The sequence below is a fragment of the Trichechus manatus genome, unplaced genomic scaffold, assembly GCF_000243295.1.
Source record: "Trichechus manatus latirostris isolate Lorelei unplaced genomic scaffold, TriManLat1.0 scaffold00027, whole genome shotgun sequence".
NCBI classification, from domain to species: domain Eukaryota; kingdom Metazoa; phylum Chordata; class Mammalia; order Sirenia; family Trichechidae; genus Trichechus; species Trichechus manatus.
The window spans coordinates 4,983,465-5,005,969 of NW_004443963.1; the positions used below are offsets into that span (position 1 = coordinate 4,983,465).

The 22,505-nt window shown below is 42.2% G+C and overlaps 1 protein-coding gene across 1 annotated transcript in view; it reads right to left on the minus strand.

The window, feature by feature from the left end:
- Positions 1-2,061: 2,061 nt before the first annotated feature.
- NT5DC3 (5'-nucleotidase domain containing 3) overlaps positions 2,062-22,505 on the minus strand; it is a 79,760-nt gene continuing 59,316 nt past the window's right edge. The window contains exons 12-14 of the mRNA XM_004373770.1: positions 16,982-17,122; positions 5,504-5,568; positions 2,062-2,443 (exon numbers count right to left, since the gene is read on the minus strand). Coding sequence (XP_004373827.1) covers positions 2,191-2,443; positions 5,504-5,568; positions 16,982-17,122 — 459 coding nt within the window. The 3' untranslated portion in view covers positions 2,062-2,190. The remainder of the gene's footprint in view (positions 2,444-5,503; positions 5,569-16,981; positions 17,123-22,505) is intronic.

Sequence of the window (22,505 nt, forward strand, 5' to 3'; positions counted from 1 at the left end):
CAGTTCAGGGTGCCAAAATCTCAGCTGAGTCACCAAGCAGGAGAATGCCTCTGTCCCTGCTAGACTAGATGGCTTTCCTGACCCCCAGTGGTTTGCCGCCTGGCAAGGACACACTTGGTGGGCCCTGCGTACTGCCAAGCTCAATGGCCCGGAGGCTGACACCCTCCTAAATGGTAGTAAAATGTAAAATTCACTACTCTTACCCAAAAACTGTATTTCTCCCCCAAGGCTTGGGTCACCTAACCTAGACATCCATGAAAACAGATTTTATAAATAGCTCTACTTTATTCTTGAGTAAACGAACACCTGTAACTGCCACCTAGTAGACACCCAATGAATAGGTGATTACATAAAAACCAAGAATTTTTTTAAAATAAAGCCACTTCCTCACTCTGCTGCTCCAAACCAGAAATTCTAGGCCGACAGCACCAGCACATCCTTTTAGGGCCCTGACACGGAGCAGTTCCGGGCATCGACCTCACACTCACTGAAGAACACTCTCCAACACACTGATGCTTAAAATACTCAAGAGCAAACAAACAAACAACAGACAAAACGCCATCCCTGTTCCGAAAAGAGACGGACTACTGGGCCTTATTGTGCTTACAATGAAATCTAGAAGTTAAAAAAAGGAGCCTAATTGAGGCTAACGGGCTGCCTTCACCATTATAGTTAAACACAACATATCACTAGTATAATCCCATTATAGCGAACGGCATTACAAAGGATGCAATATAACTAATTTAATTTCTGTGGTTATCAGGTAGCCTATGAAATGCTAAGCTAGCATTTTTGTCACTATCTGGTTACAATAAACTTATTACAGTAAAAAATGCTGAAGAAGCAAGCACTATCCACAAGTCCCTTCAAGGATCTGCCATCCTTAGGTTTAAGAATATATGCTGCTTGCATTGCCCCTAGAAGAAAAAGGTTCACTTGGCAAGGCCATCTTTAATCCTTCTCTCTTAGCTTCAAGGACCTTTATCATTTCCCATCTTAAACACATCAAACATTAAAGAAAACCACTCAAACTCCCACAATTGCCACACGAACACTGCAGGAACAAAATCTAAAGGGGGAGAGGGCTGGATGGCTTAGAGGTGATGGCCACCTCCTTCCTCCCCCTACTGAACTCAGCACCTCTGCTCCCTGGACAATTCATTAGAGAGAGACAGGCATCCATGTGATTCTCTCCAAAGAAGATGATTACTGGTAGTGCATAGATTTCAGCAAGAGTCCAACACAACCCAGCATGTGCCAGGTTTCATTGTCCTTCCTCCAATGAACACATTAAACCAACACTTGGTCTCCTGGGAGACCTTCCTCAAATATTTTGGCTCTTCTGATCCTGCAGTTTTCTTGAAACCTTATTCTAGAAAGTCTGCCACATTACCTGGAAAGTGATTTTAACCAGGGATTTTGTGTCCCCACCCTCCATCCCTGGGAAAAAGAGGGAATCTACCCAACACTCATTATACATCTGTCCTTCCCCAGCATGGGGTAGGACAGAGGAAGCAGACCACTGAGGACAAAAGGTTAAAGGAGTTGCAACTTTTCTTGCTCTTTCTCACTAAGTCCTTCCAGGGAGGCTGAGTTTGCTTTGAAGCAACAGGTCAGAATGCCAGTCTTGGTACCTAATGATTTGGGAAATAGCTTCTGTTTGGGGATCCTCTTTGTGACTGATTGTACCCTTATGCTACGGCAGAGCTCACGAAATCCTAAGCTTTCTGCAAGCAGCTTGTCTTTGCACACCATCGTGCCCTGCAGTTCCCAACGCACTGCATGCCAAGCATTCAGTACATTTTCCATGCAAGACTCAAGAACAGTTTCAAAGCTTGACCTGCTGGAATATGGAGACAGCATCAGGGCTCGCCTATTCCAGAAAAGCAGACATGTGTTGCAGTTCCCTGGCAAACTACAAGGCTGAATCACACAGAGTTTCAATATGAAGCTCGCCCTTCAGCCCTATTTTAACAGGACGTGTAGAGGAAGGCTGCGCCAGTGGATGGCTAGCTCCTGCCTCAACAACCCAGACAGTATTCTCCAGAAAGTACAACAGATATATCAAAAAGCATATTTGTATCTTTTCAGAAAGCAACACTCAGACCCACACAAAGTCAACCCCCTCATGTCCACCCAATAATCTGGGGCCACCGTTAATTCTGGCTTTTCCCACCATTGGGCACTTTGTTACTTGGCCTGGGCCTCCTGCAGGAGGGGGGCTGTGAAAGTGGAGGTCCTGTCAGACCACGCAGGAAGTTCATGCTGCAGAGGAGTCCTTCTGGGGTAAAAGGTGTGGCTGACATCGTAGCTCAAGAGGCAGCTCAGAGATGCCATGTAGATGTCGGCAAATCGGGACAGGCGCCTCAGGAAGTAAGTTGGGTTCTGGTCTGTGCGGAACAAGCTTCCAAACTGGGCATTGAAGAAACTTTTGTTCATTTCTCTGAAGCAAGGAAAAAACGAAACAATGGAAAATGATTCGGAAGGGTCTGTTTTTAAACTACTGAAACCCAGATTGTGTATTCGTTTCTTTATTTTACAGGACTGTTTGAAAGAAAAAGTAGCCTATGCTTATGTACAACCAAACGCCTCATGGGATTTGGTTTCTTGGTTTAGAGGTTTAGGTCATGGTTTCATGGGACATCCTATATAATAACCTACTAATGTGTTTAGTGCTTCCGTTCTACGTCCTAGTTCGTTGCGTAGTGCCTGGCGTCTTAAAAGCTTGTAAGCAGCCATCCAAGGCACAACAATTGGTCTCTATTTACCTGGAGCAACAGGGGAAGAAAGCGAGTCGGAAATAGAACGAGGAGATGGAATGTGTGGCTAACTGCCTTCATGAACAATTGCCTCCTTTGCCATGAGACCAGAAGAACTGGATGGTGCCCGGCTACCGTTACTGAATATTTTGATCAAAGATATTATACAGTCCTGATCAAAGGTAGAAAATGCAGAACAGAACTTCAAATTCTCAGGGAATCCAGACTTTCTGGAGCCATGGAGAGTGGATGAACCCCTGAAACTAATGCCCTGAGAAAATCTGTAAACCTTAAAACAAAAATATCCCCTGAAGTCTTCTTAAAACCAAAAAATAGTTTAGTTTAACTAGTAAAAAATGTCTTCCTTGAGCATTATGCTCTTTTAAGAACTATCTATATGGGATCAAATTAACAACAGCAACTCAAAAGATTAGACAGGAACCTTAGAGGGCAGTGAGTCTATGTTAATGGGAGAGGAACAATTCAGAAAAGGAGGGTGAGAATGGTTGCACAACTCAAAGAATGTAATCAATGTCACTGAATTGTACTTGTAGAAATGGTTGCATTGGTGTACGTTTTGCTGTGTATATGCTCAACAACAAAAAAATAAATTGTGAAAAAAAGATAAGAAAAAGCAGCCTAAAGTAGCCCCAACTTCTAAACAAGAAAACAGTCTGACCATCTATCCATTAGAAATGGCTCTGATCACATTTCCCTCTTCTGCCAGCAGAGAGAACATTATTTCAAGGCTCCATTTCAGTGTGCACGGCCTAAATATGCACACTGCGTTTTCTAAATCGAAACACGGGTTGCAGGGGCTGTTTCTGGGGAAGTACAGGGAGATACGGAGTCCTTCGGTGGTACAACGGTTAACACACTTGGCTGCTAACCAAAAGGTGGGCAGTTTGAGTCCACCCAGAGTCACCTCAGAAGAAAAGCCTGGCAATCTACTTCCAAAAAACCTTACAACAAACCATTGAGAACTCTATGGATCACATCCTACTCTGACACGCATGGGGCCGCCGTGAGTTAGAACTGACTCAATGGCAATTAGTTTGGTTTTTAGGGAAATATAGTTTGAAATGTCCCTGGGGAGTCTCTAAATTCTGAGTTAATGTTTCCTCTTCCACAGAATGGAAGTAATACCCCCTTTATTATAAGGTTGTTGTGAGAACTGAGCAAGGTAACAGAAATAAAAACACATTTTAAACTTTCAAGTACTTTTACATCTGAGGAATTAGGGATTATTTTATACTTAGTGATGTAAATCTCGACCACCTACTGCACAGCTTAAAACCCCTCACTGCCTCCTGGCGGCGTGGGTCCCGGCATTTTGTCAGGTTTTCACCCACTCCAGGGCTCTAAGCTTCTGCAGCTATACATACATGCATGTGTGTATAAATCAACACCCTGCCACACATACACATGGCACGCATGCCCTTTGATGGCTGGGACCCTACACACAGAATATTCCAGCAAAATGAGTAAGTACCATTTGACCATTGGTAAATCAGTTACAAACGTGGCAAAAAAAAAAAAATCATTTATACAACTGTGTGATAAAAGCCACTGGTTAGGAGTCATCCTCTGTTGACCTGTGACAGTAGATGTTTCGACAGCCAAAAAGTTGAAAAGTTAAAGAACTCAAGTAGGTCTGTGGGTGGCATCCATCAATGGTTTTTAAACTTTTACTCAAAAATCTCATGGAGATGTGAAGATGTTTGAGACTAGAATGCAAAACTGTATTTCTGATGGGTAGAGCAATTCCTTTATCTAATAATCTGAGGTTCCTGGAGGTGACCTGTCCCTGGGCTGGAAGACTCAGGACTGGCTATCAGGGTCCATGGTCCAAATTCAAATCACATTATAAGCCTTCCGCCCCACCACTCTCTCCCTAAACGCTTTTCTACTAATGGAAATCAGGTTAGAATGAGCGCCAGACAGCTGACACCCTAAGGGGGAGGAAGAAGGGGTGAATGAAAATCCAGCTTTGTCTTTTGCAGCACCAAGGGATGGCCTCCTGGCCCCCAGCCCAGTCCCAGGGGCAGGCTGCCCGCTGCTCAGAGCCCAGGCCCAGGCTGCGCCTAGGAGGATGCAGAGGGCCAAGCACACTAGGAGAACTGTGTGCAAATGGGGTCCACATACAAGGCGTCCTTTTCAGGGAAGCATGAACGTCAACAAGGCCTCTTTTGAACAGTTGTTCCCGTAAGACACACAGCTACCAAACTTTTCTGCCAGCTGGGCTTTCTTTACCAATAAACATTCTGATGACTGAATGTGTGCACAGTCCTGAAATAGCCTCGTAATTAATGATAATTACTAATAAGCACCTGGCTTGTAGGAGGCCTGAGAATTCATTATGGGTTCAGAATCCACCTCCAACATCGTCCCAATGGCCACATGATGCTGGCAGCATCACCAAAGCCTGGCCCTGCGGCCCCCATCGGAAAAATCGAGCAAGCAGAGCAGAGGATGAGGACAGCAGCCCCCTTCTCCCTACACTTCAAATGGCCAGGGTGGGAGGTGTGACAGAGGTCACGTCATTGCTCGCCTCCAAGAAAAGTCACACATCACTACCAGCAGATGGCTGATTCTGGATACCAGGGAACTCTCATTTATACCTGGGAGCTAAAAAAGGATGTTTCAAAAGTAGGCCTTGGGCAGGTCCTGGGGGAAGGTATGTAGGCTGAGCACACTGAGAACGGGGTGATGGATTCACGGCATTCAAAGCAGGTTGCTCTTACCTCATCTCCTTTCTCTCCTTTTTCCACTCCTGCAAAACCAGCTGTGACTCCTCGTCTCTGTGAACCTGCAGGACACAAGCTAATTACTAAGACTGTTCTGGTTCCAAATAAACTCATTAGGTGATGAGAGTCTTTTAATGGGCAGCTTTTCTTGGAGGAATTTATTCTTGTAAGTCTAAGACACAGGCACTTGTGGGAAATAATCCATTTTTAGACTCAGCTGAAATCTTGCCTTCCTCACTAAAAATACTTCTAAATACCCAATACAAAAAACAAAGTTTAATAAATCAAGATAGAATATTATGAAGCTATTAAAGTATTAAGGAAAGGGTACATGTAAACATAATGTATATGTATAAGCAAAATAAGAGTCCCTGAGTGGTGCAAATGGTTAAGCACTCAATATGAGCCAAAAGGTCAGCGGTTCAAACACACCCAGAGGCACCATGAAAGAAAGGCCTGGCGATCTGCTTCCCAAAGCTCACAGCCTTAAACACCCTATGGAGCAGTTCTACTCTGCACACAAGGGATTGCTACTAGACAGGCAGCCTGAGAGCCCAACCCTTCTAAGAGACACCTTCTCTGGCTTACACCAAGCAGAAGAGGCCGCACATTGTTCTGAAATTGTCCTTGACAAGATAACCACAGAACAGGCCATAGGTAGCCTCAATCGGTATTAGCAGGTTTTCAATGCCATCTTGGTATTTTAAGCAACCAATTAGCTCATTAAGTGAAAAATACATATAAGCACACCGCCTCTGGTGGAGACTTAACATGCTAATGAAGAATTAACCTCTTCCTCCAACCTGGAGAATCGGACCCTTGCCCAAAGAAAATGCATAGTCATCCCTAAGCTGTGAGAGCCTGTGTGAAAGTCAATCCTGAATATTCATAATCAATTTGCATTTCCTTGTTTGCTCTCTATAAAAGCCCACCTCCCCAAGCTGTCTGTGAGGAGTCTTGGAGACAACAGCCCCAATTGCTCCTTTCCTTGTGCAACGAAATAAAGGCACCTTTCTTCTTTCCAACTTCGGCCTCTAGTTTATTGGTTTTAACAGGTCATGCCAAGCAGAACCTGAGGTTTCCACCTGGCAACATTTCAAGTCAGAATTGGCTCGACAGCAACTAACAACAAAACACATATGTACACCATACACACGTATAACATAATATACACATTACACATGTTACCTATGTATAAACATATACATAATATATACTATTATATATATCATATATACGTATAAACATAATAACGCCAGTTAAGTGGAACTAGCAGGTTCCACTAACTGCAAGCATGTAAAAATAGTGCAGCACATATTTGGAAATTAACAAGGATTTTTTTTTAAAGTAATTTCCGCTAGATAATAGGATTATAAGTGGTTTCATTTTTTTCCTTAATGTAATTATGTTATTCTTTTAAAATGTTTAAGCGAAAAAAAAAAGTAATTGTATTTACAAAAGGCAAAAAGGTAGAGCACTTCAAACTGAAGGAAAAGCAGAGAATTTTCTGGTGTGTCAAAGTGTGAGCAAAAAGCAGAATAAAAATTACAACTTCCTACAACATAACAAATGGAATGTCAAAAATCTCTCTTCAAGGTTCTTGTGGCTAAATGGAAACAGTGAAGCCAGAGTCAGCAGCGTACGTGATCGCAGGGGTCAGGTGGTGCTCCCTGCAATTCACGATTACAGGGGTAACCTTAGAACCCTGAGGAAAACACCCAACAGACAAACTATCTGCTCCTGCCATGGAGCCAAGAGCCTTCTGTTTATCACATCTGCCCAACACAACAGCTCAACCGCTGACAGTCACCTGCTAAGGGGCTCTGTTGCTTAGACAACAATGGTATCAACTGAGCTTGCAATCTGGATTTCTTGCCTATTATCACTGCCTATACAACCAGGAAGCAGCTACCATTGGATTACCACCAGCTGCAGATTACCTGAGCATCAACTGATCCAGCACAGCTAGGAGTTTTAATGTAGGTTCTGTGAGCATGGTTTTAATCAGCTTTCACATTTTAAATCAACAAATTACTCACTACCAAACTTGGGCTCCACAAAATATGTTTAACTAGAGCAGAAAAGTTAAAATCTGTGATGCCACAGGGAATTAATATATTCCTTCATATACACACACATACACACGTATGTATTTACATATAAAACCAAACCAGTTGCAAGAAATCCTATGTATTGCAGAACAGAACTGTACTCCACAGGGTTTCAAGGCTGTGACCTTTTGGAAACAGATAATCAGGCCTGTCTTACAAGACACCTATGGATGGGTTTGAACTGTCAACCTTTCAGTTAGTAGTCAAGCTCTTAACTGTTTGCACCACCCAGGGACTCCCTTGTATTTGTGTGACCATATAAATATGAATATACGTTTATCACCAACCTGTGATATGCAGATGACACAACCTTGCTTGCCGAAAGTGAAGAAGACTTGAAGTACTTACTGATGAAGATCAAAGACTACAGCCTTAAAGTATGGATTACACCTCAACAAAAAGAAAACAAAAATCCTCACAAAAGGGCCAATAAGTAACATCATGATAAATGATGAAAAGATTGAAGTTGTCAAAGATTTCATTTTACTTGGATCCACAATCAACACCCATGGAAGCAGCAATCAAGAAATCAAAGGATGCACTGCACTGGGCAAGTCCGCTGCAAAAGACTTCTTTAAAGCATTAAAAAGCATAGATGTCACCTTGAAGACTAAGGTGCGCCTGACTCAAGCCATGGTATTTTCAATCACCTCACATGCACGGGAAAGCTAGACAATGAATAAGGAAGACCGAAGAAGAACTGATGCCTTTGAATTATGGTGTTGGTGAAGAACACTGAATATACCGTGGACTGCCAGAAGAACAAACAAATCTGTCTTGGAAGAAGTACAGCCAGAATTCTCCTTAGAAGGAAGGATGGTGAGTGTTCGTCTCATTTACTTTGGACAGGTTATCAGGAGGGACCAATCCCTGGAGGATTGGTAAAACTGAGGGTCAGTGAAAAAGAGGATGGCCCTCAACGAGATGGACTGACATAGTAGCTGCAACAATGGGCTTAACAATAGGAATGATTTGTGAGCATGGCGCAGGATCAGGCAACGTTTCATTCTGTTATACATAAGGTTGCTATGAGTCAGAAATGACTCAACGGCACCTAACAACAACTAAACCCAAAAACCCCATTGCTGTCAAGTTGATTCTGACTCATAGAGACCCTATAGGACAGAGAAGAACTGCCCCAAAGGGTTTCCAAGGCTGTAAATCTTTACGGAAGCAGATGGCCACATCTTTCTTCCACAGAGCAGCTGGTGGGTCCAAACTGCCCACCTTTCTGTTAGCAGCCAAGACCTTAACCACTGCACCAGCAGAGCTCCTTTCAACAACAACATATATTTATATTTTTTCAGCACTTACTATGTGCTAAGCATTGTCCTAGATGCTGAAGATACAATAGTGGACAGGATGAAGGCCCTTGTGGGAGGCATACCCATAAGCAGACCATGACAAAGCACTTAGAACAAGATGTCAGTCTATGAGAGGGAACCCCTTCTGTCTCTGCCCACACACCTTCATGGCCCGTGAATTAGGTACCTGTGTCCTCACCTAAGTACGGACAGATGCTTTCAGCTCCTTACTGGGCCTGTACTTGCAGAAGGGGAGAATTCTCTGACTAGTAACTGGGATAAGAGTTACCAAAGTTAATTTACTTGCTCTCTCTTTTTTGGAGCTAGTTGGCCATAAACCCATTGCCATCGAGTCAATTCTGATGCACAGCAACCTCACAGGACACAGTAGAACTGCCTCATAGGGTTTCCAAGGCTGAAATCTTTACGGAAGCAGACTGCCACATCTTTCTCCCTCGGAGTAGCTGTGGGTTCAAACTGCTGACCTTTCAGTTAGCAGCCTATCGCTGTCACCACTGAGTCACCAGGGCTTCTCTAGCTGCCACGGGAATTCTCCTCTCCACTCCTGCCCCCTCAGATATTGTCCCAACCAAGGCAGACTCTGAGACATGGGAAGTTACCTGGGGTCTCCATGTTCAAGCCTCATTCTCCAGCCCAGCTTTACCAGAGAGGGAGCAGATACTCCACTATCCCTCCCTGACACCTGCCTATTTCTCCACTGGTTCTGAATTCAGAGGGCAGCAAGGATGACAGATTATCTCCAGTAGACCCCAAGGCTGCTGAAGGGACATGCAAAGGAGGAAGGCCTCAGAAATCTCTGGCCAGGGAAAGGTTCCCAGAGAAGGGGCCATCCAGGCTCTAAGGGGATGTGCCTTAACCCAGCCTCTCCCCACACCCTGCCATATACTCAAACATACCAATGTCCATGAAGACGGCACACAGCCAGGCAACACTTTGTACTGTTATACATAAGGTCACCATGAGTCAGAGCCAACTTGACAGCGGTGAACAACAGCATCATTATTGCTGTATTACATATGCACAGACTTTAAACTACATTAACTCAAAATAATGCCTTACATTTTTAGAAAATCATCTTACATACAAACATAGCAAGAGAAGCAGAACCAAGTCTTCATCAAAGAAGAGCCAAGAACCACCTATCGATAATCACACTGAATGTAAATGGCTTAAATGCACCCATAAGGAGACAAAGAGCAGCAGAATGGATAAAAAACAGGACCCATCAATGTGCTGTCCACAAGAGACACACCTTAGAAACAAACACATAAATATTTTAAAAACCAAAGGATGGAAAAAAATACATCAAGAAAACAGTAACCAAAAAAGAGCAGGAGTGGCAATACTAAACTCAGATAAACTTGACTTTAAAACAAAATCCACCATAAAACACAAAGAAGGACATTATATAATGATTAAAGGGACTATCCACAAAGAAGACATAACCTAAATAAATACCTATGCACCCAATGATAGTGCTCCAAAATACATAAAACAAACTCTAACAGCACTGAAAACATAAATAGACAGTTCCACAAGAGTAGTAGGAGACTTCAACACACCACTCTCGGTAAAGGACACAACATCCAGAAAGAAATTCAACAAAGACAGAGAAGATGGAAAGGCCACAATGAACGAACTCGACCTCATAGACATATTCAGAACCTCCACCTAACAGTAGCAAAGTATACATTCTTTTCCAATGCACACGGAACATTCTCCAGAACAGACCACATTTTAGGCCACAAAGTAACCCTCAATAAAATCCAAAACATCCAAATAATGCACAGCATTCTCTCTGATCACAACAACATAAAAGTAGAAATCAATAACAGGAAAAGCAAGCAAAAAAAAAAAAAATCAAATGGAAACTGAGTAACACCTTGCTTAAAAAACAATTGGGTAATAAAAGAAATAACAGATGGAATAAAAAAAATTCTAGAATCAAATGAGAATGAATACACATCATACCAAAACCTTTGAGACAGAGCAAAGGCAGTGCTCAGAGGTCAATTTATAGCAATAAACACACACATAAAAAAAGAAGAATGGGCCAAAATAAAAACGTAAGCCGTACAACTCAAACGAATAGAAAGAGAACAGCAAAAGAAGCCCACATCTACCAGAAGAAAGGAAATAGTAAAGATTAGAGCAGTAATAAATGAAATAGAGAACAGAAAAACAACAGAAAGGATCAATAAGACCAAAAGCTGGTTTTTTGAAAAGATCAATAAAACCAACAAACTGTTGGCAAAACTGACAGAGGAAAACAGGAGAAGAAGCAAATAACCCAAATAAGAAATGAGATGAGGAACATTAAAACAAACCCAACTGAAATAAAAAGGATCATAACAGAATACTATGAAAAATTACACTCCAGAAAATTTGGAAATCTAGAAAGAATGGACAAATTTCTAGAAACATACTACCTACCTAAACTAAGACAAACTCAGATAGACAATCTGAACAGACCCATAACAAGAGAAGAGACTGAAGAGTTGATTTAAAAAAAAAAAAAAAAAAAAACCCCCCCCCCAAAAAAAGCCCTGGCATGGATGGCTTCACTGGAGAATTCTACAAAACATTCAGCAAAGAGCTCACACCAATACTACTCAAACTATTTCAGAGCATAGAAAAGGAAGGAATACTCAGTTCATTCTATGACATCAGCATAACCCTGATACCAAAGCCAGGCAAAGACACTACAAAAAAAAACGAAAATTACCAATATCTCTCATGAATATAGATGCAAAAATTCTCAATAAAATTCTAGCCAATAGAATTCAGCAACATATCAAAAAAATAATAATAATAATACACCACAACCAAGTGGGATTCATATCAGGTATGTAAAGACGGTTTAACATTAGAAAATCAATCTATGTAATCCACCACATAAAAAAACAAAAGAATCCCATGATTCTTGATTATTGATGGAGAAAAGGCATTTAATAAAGTCCAACCCTTATTCTAATAAAAATGCTCAATAAAATAGGAATAAAAGGGAAATTTCTCAACATAATAAACAGCATCTATACAAAACCAGTGTCAACATCATTCTCAACAGAGAGAGGCTGGAAGTATTCCCTTGAGAATGGAAACAAAACATGGATGCCCTTTATCACCACTCCTACTTAACATTGTGCTGGAAGACCTTGCTAGAGCAATAAGGCAAGAAAAAGAAATAATGGGCATCCAAATTGGAAAGGAAGAAGTAAAACTATCCCTATTTGCAGATGATATGATACTATGCATAGAGAACCCTAAAGATTCCATAAGAAAACTACTGGAACTAATAGAAAGACTCAGCAGAGTAGCAGGATACAAAATAAACACAAAAAAATCAGCTGGATTCCTATACACCAACAAAGAAAACCTCGGAAAGGAAATCAGGAAAGCAATACCATTTACAATAGCCCCTAAGAAGATAAAATACTTAGGAATAAATCTAACCAGGGACATAAAAGATCTATACAAAGAAAACTACAAAACACTACTGCAAGAAACTAAAAGAGACCTACATAAATGGAAAAACATACCATGCTCATGGACAGGAAGACTCAACATTGTGAAAATGGCTATTCTGCCCAAAGCGACCTACAGATATAATGCAATCCCAATCCAAACGGCAACAGCATTCTTTAACAAGATGGAAAAACTAACACCAACTTTATATGGAAAGGAAAGAGGCCCCGATGAGCAAAGCATTACTGAAGAAAAAGAACAAAGCAGGAGGCCTCATACTACCTGATCTCAAAACCTACTATACAGCCATGGTATGAAAACAGCCTGATACTGGTATAACAGACACATAGACCAATGGAACAGAACAGAGAACCCAGACGTAAATCCATCCACCTACGGACAGCTGATCTTTGACAAAGGACCAAAGTCCATTCAATGGGGAAAAGGCAGTCTTTTTAACAAATGGTACTGGCAAAAACAGATGTCCATTAGTAAAAAAATGAAATAGGACCCATACTTCACACCATACACAAAATCTAACTCAAAATGCATCAAAGACCTAAATGTAAAACCTAAAACAATAAAGATCATGGAAGGAAAAATAAGGTCAAAACTAGAGGCCCTAATACATGGCATAAATAGTATACAAACTTTAACTAACAATATACAAACACCAGAAGATAAACTAGTTAACTGGGAGTTCCTAAAAATTAAACACTTAAGCTCATCAAAAGATTTCACCAAAAGAGTGAAAAGAAAATCTACAGACTGGGAAAAAAATTTGCCTCCGACATATCCGACAAAGGTCTAATCTCTAAAATCTATAAAATACTTCAACACCTCAACAACAAAAAGACAAATAATCCAATTAAAAAATGAGCAAAGGATATGAACAGACACTTCACCAAAGAAGACAGGTGGCTAACAAACACATGAGGAAATGTTCTCAATCACTAGTCATTAGAGAAATGAAAATCAAAACTACAATGAGATACCATCTCACTCAACATTACTAGCACTAATTGTCAAGGTCTGAATTATGTCCCCCAAAAAATGTGTTGGCTGGGCCATGATTCCTGGTACTGTGTGATTTTCCTGTATGTTGTAAACCTGCCTCTATGATGTTAATGAGGGAGGATGGGTGGCAGTTGTGTTAGTAAGGCAGGACTGGGTCTACAAGACTGGATTGTGTCCTGAGGCAATCTCTTGAGATATTAAAGACAGAAGTGAGCAGTGAGACAGGGGGACCTCATACCATCAAGAAAGCAGTGCCAGGAGCAGAGCGCATCCTTTGGACTGGGGTCCCTGCGCAGAGAAGCTCTTAGTCTGGGGGAACACTGAAGAGAAGAAGGCCGACAGAGAGAAAAAGCCTTCCCCTGGAGCTGACACCCTGAATTTAGACTTTTAGCCTACTTTGACTGTGAGGAAATAAACTTCTCTTCGTTAAAACCATCCACTTGTGGTATTTCTGTTATGGCAGCACTAGATAACTAAGACACTAATCAAAAGAGCAGAAAATAACAAATGTTGGAGAGGTTGTGAGTAGACTGGAACTCTTATGCACTGCTGGTGGGAATGTAAAATGGTACAACCACTATGAAAAACGATATGGTGCTTCCTTAAAAAGCTAGAAATAGAAATACCATATGTTCCAGCAATCCCACTCCTAGGAATATATCCTAGAGAAGTAAGAGCCGTCACACAAATAGACATACGCACACCCATGTTCGTTGCAGCATTATTCACAATAGCAAAAAGATAGAAACAACCTAAGCGCCCATCAACAGATGAATGAATAAACAAATTATGGTACATACACACAATGGAATACTATGAAACGATAAAGAACAATGATGAATCCCTGAAACATCTCACAACATGCATGAATCTGGAGGGCGTTATGCTGAGTGAAATAAGTCAATCACAAAAGGACAATTATTATGATTCCATTATTACAAAAACTCAAGAAAAACTTTATACACAGAAAAAAATAATCTTTGATGGTTACCAGGGAGGGGAGGGGCAGGGAAGGGAAATCACTAACTAGATAGCAGACACGTGTTAATTTTGGTGAAGGGAAATATAACACAACACAGAGGAAATGAGCACAACTTGACCAAGGCAAAGTCATAGAAGCTTCCTAGACACATCCAAACACCTTGAGGGACCAAGTTACTGGGGCTGAGGGCTGTGGACCATGGTCTTGGGGGATAGCTAGGGCAATTGGCATAACATAGTTCATAAAGAAAATGTTCTACATCCTACTTTGCTGAGTAGCATCTGGGGATTTAAAAAGTTTGCACACGGCCATCTAAGATACCTCTATTGGTCCCATCTCATCCAGAGCAAAGGAGAATGAAGAAAACCAAAGACACAAGGTAAATATTAGTCCGAAGAACTAATGGACCACATGAACCACAGCCTCCACCAGCCTGAACCCAGAAGAACGCGATGATGCCCGGCTACCACCACCAACTGTTTTAACAGAGATCACAACAGAGAGTCTTGGACAGAGCCGGAGAAAAATGTAGAACAAAATTCAAATTCACAAAAGAAGACCAGACTTACTGGTCTGACAGACACCAGAGGAACCCCGGAGACTATGACCCCCAGACACCCTGCTAACTCGGAAATGAAGCCACTCCCAAAGTCTGCCTTTCAGCCAAAGATTAGATAGGGCTATAAAACAAACATTAGCATACGTGAGGAACGGGCTCCTTAGTTCAGTCAAGTATATGAGACCAAATGGGCAACACTTGCCAAAAAACAAAGATGAGAAGGCAGGAAGGGACAGGAAAACTGGATGCATGGACACGGGGTGGAAAGGGGCAGAGTGCTGACACATTGCAGGGATTGCAACCAATGTCACAAAACAATTTATGTATAAATTTTTGAATGAGTATTAAAAAAAGAAAAGAAATCCATCGCCTACTGAAGATGACAATTTTAAAATTTTGGAAGATTTGAAAAATACTGGAAGCATAGATATCCATGATTTAACTAATGTTAACAAAATTGAATACTTTCCCTTCATGTTATTGTTTTTATATTATGTTTTGTATTCAATGCCTTAAAAATACACAGAAAATTACAAAAGAAAAAAGAAGAACCTATCTAGCCAGAATATACTGGAAACCAGGCCTGGAGGACATGCAGGGCCCCATGTTCTGGAATGCATGCACCCTTACGCAAGGACTTAGCCTGCCACTCCTTGGGGTTCAGCCTGGGCTCACCAACCAGCCAGCTCCACATGGCTGCCAGCTTAGGCAGGCCAGGCAGCTCCCTGCCCGTTTCCAAAGCAGGCTGGCAGGCCATGGGCAACAAGTAATGGCCAGGGAGGCTCCAGGGGTATTAGCCAAGAGAGCCGGCACCTGTGTCCCTTATCCCAAGAGAGTCAGCACTCACGCTAAGATCACTGAGACCCAGAAAGGCTGAGAAGGCAAGGTGCCTCAGGAGATTAGGAAGGGGGAAGGGGCAGCGGAGAAAGGGGGCCACAGCTGCAAGAGAGGGGCAGCTTCCATGGACCAGGAAATGACCACTAAAACAACATTCCTCACTACTCACCAAAACTGGCTGTATAACTCTTGGAAAGAAAAAGCTTCCACCGTATTCCAGAGAGCCAGCAATTGTAGGCATTATCTTCAAAGTCAAATTGAGGCTGAGGCTGGACGCAGGGAACTTGACACTGGCTTTGAGGCTGTCTCCAGGAAGTCATGGTGCCTAGACTAAAGTGTTCACTCCACAGAACCCTTCACCTTAAAGATGGAGAAACCAAGGCCCAGAACAGAGACATCCCACAGGAGACTAAGGGTAGAACCAGAACTAGATCCAAATGTCAGCAGAGTTTCTAGAATCACCACTCCACAGAAAATCTCCCAATAGGGCTTTGGTAAGCAAGTGGATTTCATATGCAAACAGCTACATTTACAGTGGCCCCACAAAGGCTTTCTTCAAAGGGCTCTGGTGAACATTTTAAAAGGTCCCTTCAGGGAAATCTGGCATAACTCTCTTAGGGACAAAATAACTCCAGTAGTTATTCTGCGTGGAGTAATGGTGGTTCAGCAGTAGAATTCTCGCCTTCCATGCAGGAGACCTGAGTTCGATTCCCAGTCAGTGGACCTCATGAGAAGTCACACCCATCTGTCGGTGGAAGCTTGAGCGCTGCTATGATGCTGAACAGGTTTCAGCAGAGCTTCCAGACTAAGACAGACTAGGAAAAATGGCCTAGCAATCAACTTCTGAAAAGTTAGCAAATAAAAACACTATGCGCTCAACATTTAGTGTAGAAAAAATGGGAACCTAATTTGCTGTGTAAATTTACACCAAAAACACAATAAAATATTATTCAAAAAAAAAAAAAAAACCTACCATAAATCACACCGGTCCGATCCTGTTATGCATGGTGTTGCCATGAGTCAGGGCCGACTCAATAGCAGCTAACAACAATTATTTTGCAGTCAATTGAGAGCAGAATAATGTAAGCCTCAAACTCTTTAACCATAATTAAACAAAAAATACCTGAAATAACTTTGACCAGTGGACAAATTTCAGGCTTAGAGAAAAAAATTCCAAACCTGCATCTGCTCCAAGAGCCCAGTCAAGGTCTGCAGCCAGGTCATGGTCTGGATGTACTGCTCCGTGTTCATGATTTTAAGCTCAGATCTTAATTCCGGGATAATTGCGCCAGTTCGCCAGCCATGCTTTAGAGTCAAATCCTGATCCCAAAGTCACAAAGAGTCAACGTTAATATTAGCGGAATTCCAACTGCTTCATTACTTTTCCCAGATGCAATTCATTAATTACTTGTTAACAGTAATGGTTAGTTATTAACCAAGCGGAATTAAACGAATTACATTGAATTAAAACCAATTCAGCCCCAGGCTTTGACCATTTCACCCCATGTAAGTTTGAGTTGTAGAAATAATGGCTGTGAATCACAGCCCCCTGCAGAAACACAGGGTCTGGAATTATTAACCAAGGTCTGAAAAAAACAATGAGGTCAGGGGCAGAATGAGGCTCAACCTAAACTCCAGGGGAGGACTTCATTCAGTTCATCCACAGACCTCTATGGAGCATCTATCACGTGCCAGGCCCTGTGGGTTAGGGGAACCATGGAATCTCAGGCTTGGAACGGATCACAAACATGCATGGTCACTTCCCTCCCCCTCCTTTTTTTAATTGTGTTTTAGGTGAAAGTTTACAGCATAAAATAGTTTCTCATTCAAAAATTTATACGTAAATTGTTTTGTGACATTGGTTGCAATCCCTCATGGTCACCTTTGTCATTTCAAATATTATAATCCCATAATTCAACAACAGGCTAGTACAGTGCAGTGAATTACTTAATACGGTCCTTCTAGCCGCACATGGTCTTGTAACTCCCACCAAATGATTGGATGGAACTATGCAAATAAGGTGCATAGCACCCCTGTATGGGGGGAGCGTAGGACTATGCAAATAAGGTGTATGGAACCCTAATGAGGGGATTGGTCAGTTTTGCCATTCCACTAGGCTTAAAAGAGAGCCAATCCCAGAGCAGAGGGGGACCTCACTAACATCAAGAAAGAAGAGACAGCAGAGGAGCACACCCTTTGGACCCAGGGACCCTATACTGAGAACCTCCTAGACCCAGGAAACAGAGAGCTGTAACACTGGAGACGGCACGAGATGGTGAGAAGCAATGGAAGAGAAACAGTGGCAGCAAAACCAGGAGATAGCACAGTGGACTTCCCAGCCCACAGAGCAAGGTGGCCACGGTGGGTGTGCAGACCCACAGAGTGAGGGAACTAAGCACCTTTGGGTCAAGGCTTACTGGTGGAGTGGGGTGTCCTGAGGCACTTACTGGCAGAGCTAAAGAGCTGTGTACCACTTGCCCAGCAGGGCAGGGGCTGAGAGGCCAAGGGGTCGAGGGGCTGAGAGGCCAAGGGGCCGAGAGGCTGAGGGCCAGAGAAAGGCTTGACTACAGGCACAGCTGAGAAGAAGCTGTCCTTATCGAAGAACTGTATCCTGAGTCATTCCTGATTCTGAATTGTAACCTGTTACTTCCCTAATAAACCCCATAATCATGAGTATTGTCCGTAAGTTCTGTGTGGTCATTTTGACGAATTATCAAACCCAGCAGAGAAGCAGAGAGTGTGCCGTGAGGGACAGCTGGTGTCAGAATTGGTAAAAAGGTTGGAGAGACGAGGTATGCCTGACTTCCACCTCACAGGAGTCAGTCAGCTTTGCGCTGTTGATGCCGATAATGATTCTCCTCCCACCTTGTGAAGTTAGACCAGGAAGTCCAACACACTGCACCATTTTTACAGCCAGAATGTCTGATCTCAGATAAGTCCTGGAACATCTAAGCTATACAGTCACCATTCTAAATGGTCATTTATTTTCTCATCTAACAAATATTTATCAAGTACTACCATTTAGAAGGCTCTGTTCTAGACACTAGATAATGCAATGACTAAAAGGTGGCAAAACCCCTGCCTTCATGGAAATATGGGCAATGAACAAGCAAGAAAATGCACACCAGCAGGTAATAATAAGTTGAGTGGACAAATATCAAGCAGAGTAATAGCCGGCAGAGAGGTTACCAGTTAATATTGGGTGGTTAGGAAGACCAAGCTAATAAAAGGACATTTGAATAGAGACCTGAAGGCAGGGAGGGAGAAAATATGTGGGAGGAGAGGTCAGCAAGTGCAAAGGCCCTTGGGCAGGAATATTTGGGAAGGGAGAGTCAAGGACCACGAAGGTAAGGGGCCTACAGCAGAACAGGAGAGGGGACAGGGGCAGTAGGTGCTTTCAGAGGTGGGCTGGGGGGAGATGAGATCATACAGGGTCTTGTAGGCAACTACAAGAACTCTGGCGTTTACTCGAGTGGGAAAGGAAGCCTTTGGGACTTTTAAAGGAGAAGAAGCATTTAGTTTAGCTTTAATGGTTCACTCTGGCTACTCACCCAAAACTAGAATTCACACCCTGTAAACCCTGAGGATACCTTCCTCTTCACTGGTTCAATTTCTTTAAACCTTTCAATATGTCCATTTCTTTCTTCTATAATACATGAAAACATATAGCACATTCTTTTAAATATTCCCAATGGTGACAAACTTTTGAAGGTGGATTTGATTTCTGAAAACAGGCAAAATTCATTTGACACATGCCCAAGACTAAAGTACATGATAATAAATTAATAATAATAAAACCAATTTTCTCCTGGGCTTCAAATTGGCTCTCAAATCTGTCACAATGAGGGCATCTGCCTGTGTTTGGAGAATCAGCACCAATAATGGAAAAAGTATCCAGATTCCCAAGGTGACTCCCATGAAGGATAATGTTTACTGCCCATATAATTTCTGCTACGTTGGTTAAAGAATTGGTCTCGCAGAACAGAAGAACTGGATGGTGCCTGGCTACCATTACTAAACATTTTGATCAAAGATTCTACAGAAGAATCCTGATCAAAACAGGGAAAACGCAGAACAAAATTTCAAATTCTCATGGACTCTAGACTTTCTGGAGCCATGGATGCTGGATGAACCCCTAAAACTACTGCCTGAGATAATTTTTAAACCTTACCGAAAATATCCCCTGAAGTCATCTTAAAACAAGTAATAGTTTATATAAAGTTCATAGAAGAAAAAATAGGGTCAATGCTAGAGGCCCTAATACATGGCATTAACAGGATACAAACCATAACCATCAACACACAAACTTCTAGAAGATAAGCTAGATAACTGGAATCTTCTAAAAATCAAACACCTATGCTCTTTAAAAGACTTCACCAAAAGAATAAAAAGAGAACCTACAGACTGGGAAAAACTTTTTGGGCATTACAAGTCAGACAAAGGTCTAATCTCTATAATCTACAAGAAAATCCAACACCTCTACAACAAAAAGACAAATAATCCTATTAAAAAATGGGCAAAGGAAATGAACAGACACTTCACCAAAGAAGACATTCAAGCGGCCAACAGACACATGAGGAAATGCTCGCGATCACTAGCCATTAGAGAAATGCAAATTAAAACCACAATGAGGGCCTCCAGACAACATGGCGCTATAGTCAGAAGCACCACGCGGACCCTCCGCAGCAAAGATCAGAGAAACTAAGTCAAACACAGTCACAGGTCAATCCTGAAACCCTAAGCATCAAATGAAGAGACAAAGAACTCAGCCAAGCACCCAATGGAATAAGAAACTGCCCAAGAACAGAGCACGAGGAGAGATGCATGCAGAGGTCCCCTATCAGGTAGCGCAGCACGGATTCGCCATCTTGGACTCCTATCGGAGATCAGCGAACAGGAGGTACAAGAAAGCAACTTCAGGGGGGTTCCAGCAGGAGACAGAACAACCAGTAACCCATGATATAGGCTTTCCTACCCCCTACCCTTCTTCACCCCCATTTAGCCTCCTCTGTTTCATGCAGCTATGGTCTACTGGCTGGGAAGCATGAGCTTCCCCCAGTGCTGCTTGGATTCCACCCGCCCGCACTGGCCAGCTCCCTGAGTGCCATTTGTTGGCCACTGGTGTTGCTTTTTTCCACTTCTTTAGATTTCTTCTTTACCTCTCACCACCTCCCGCTCCTATCTCTCAAATACCTGGCTCCGTGCGCCATCTTTGCTTCTTCCTGACAGGCTGTGAAACACCGCTTGACTGCGAAACTGCTTTCCAACCTGTGCCGCCACGCTGGTGGGACCCCCAGGGCTTTTTTGTTTGTTTGTTTGCTCTAATTTGTTCTATTTTGATTTGTTTGTTTTCTTTTTCTTTTCTCGGCCTGGGAGCTCCTTCTACCGGGCAGTACCAGGTGGCTTGGAAGCTAGTTCGTTACTTTGCGCACAGGGACATCCCTAGGGGCATTGATTTTTTCTTGTTTTTTTTGTTTTTGGTTTTGTTTTGTTTTTTTTTTTCCATTTCTTTGTTTAGTTTTCTTCTCTCTCTTATTCCCTTTTCGTCTTTCTTCATTTAATCATTTTTTTCTTTTACCCTTTTTTTTATTTTTGTTTTTCCCCATTTCTCAGTCTCTCATCTCTCCACTCCAATAGCAAGTTCCCTTATCACTCTGTTTTGTTTGTGTGTATGTCTTTGGCTCCTGTTCCTCTCTCCTCTCTCTCATCTTTCCCATAACCATCTTAGCTCCACACATCACAATCTACCCCCTCCTTCCTGCCTACCTGCACCATATGCTGAACATGAAACTTCCAAGCAACACAGTCATGGCCTACTAGAACCTACCCTGCACTGATTCCTGGTCTGCACTGTCAGCCCTGGTACGTGCCACAAAAAACCTATCACAGTAAATCCCCTTCAGCTGGACCTGCCCTGCTGTACCATACCTGAGTGACTGACCCTGCCTATTGAAGAAGGAGGTGAAAAGCATCGTGCCCACAGACAAGCAAACAACAAAGAACGCACAGCCCGCCTGCTCAGACATAACCAAATAAAACAAAAAAGTAGGATGAAACAAACAAGTCTACAATCAATAAACAAGGAAAATAACCACTCAATGCCCCAAAGACAGCAGACAATATCAAAACATTTACAAAAACAAGACAGGATGGTTCCAGTAGGCGTCCGAAATAAAACACCAGTTGACCTTCCAGTAGAAGAAAAGGCACTAGACCTAACTGATAGGGAATTCAAATCTCTAATATTCAGAATTATCCAAGAGTTGAAGCAAAAAAACAGACAAAAATGAGGAAAAAAATAGACAAATTCATGGAAAAGGCAGACAAAAAAATGGAAGAATTCAAGAAAATAATACAGGAACAAAATGCTAAAATAAATTCACAACTAGAAGTCATACAAAAACAACAATTAGAAATCCAAAAGAGAAACAACAAGATTTCAGAAATGGACAGTGTCATAGAAGGGCTGAGGAGCAAGTTTGAAATGATGGAAGATAGGATCAGCGAAATTGAAGACAAACACTTGGATATAACTCTGAGGAAAAATCAGAAAAAAGAACTAAGAAAAATGAAGAAACCCTGAGAATTATGTGGGATACAATCAAAAGCAAAAATCTGTGAGTGATCGGAGTTCCAGAACAGGGGGAGAAAACAGAAAACACAGAGAGGATCACTGAAGAATTGCTTAAAGAAAACTTCCCCA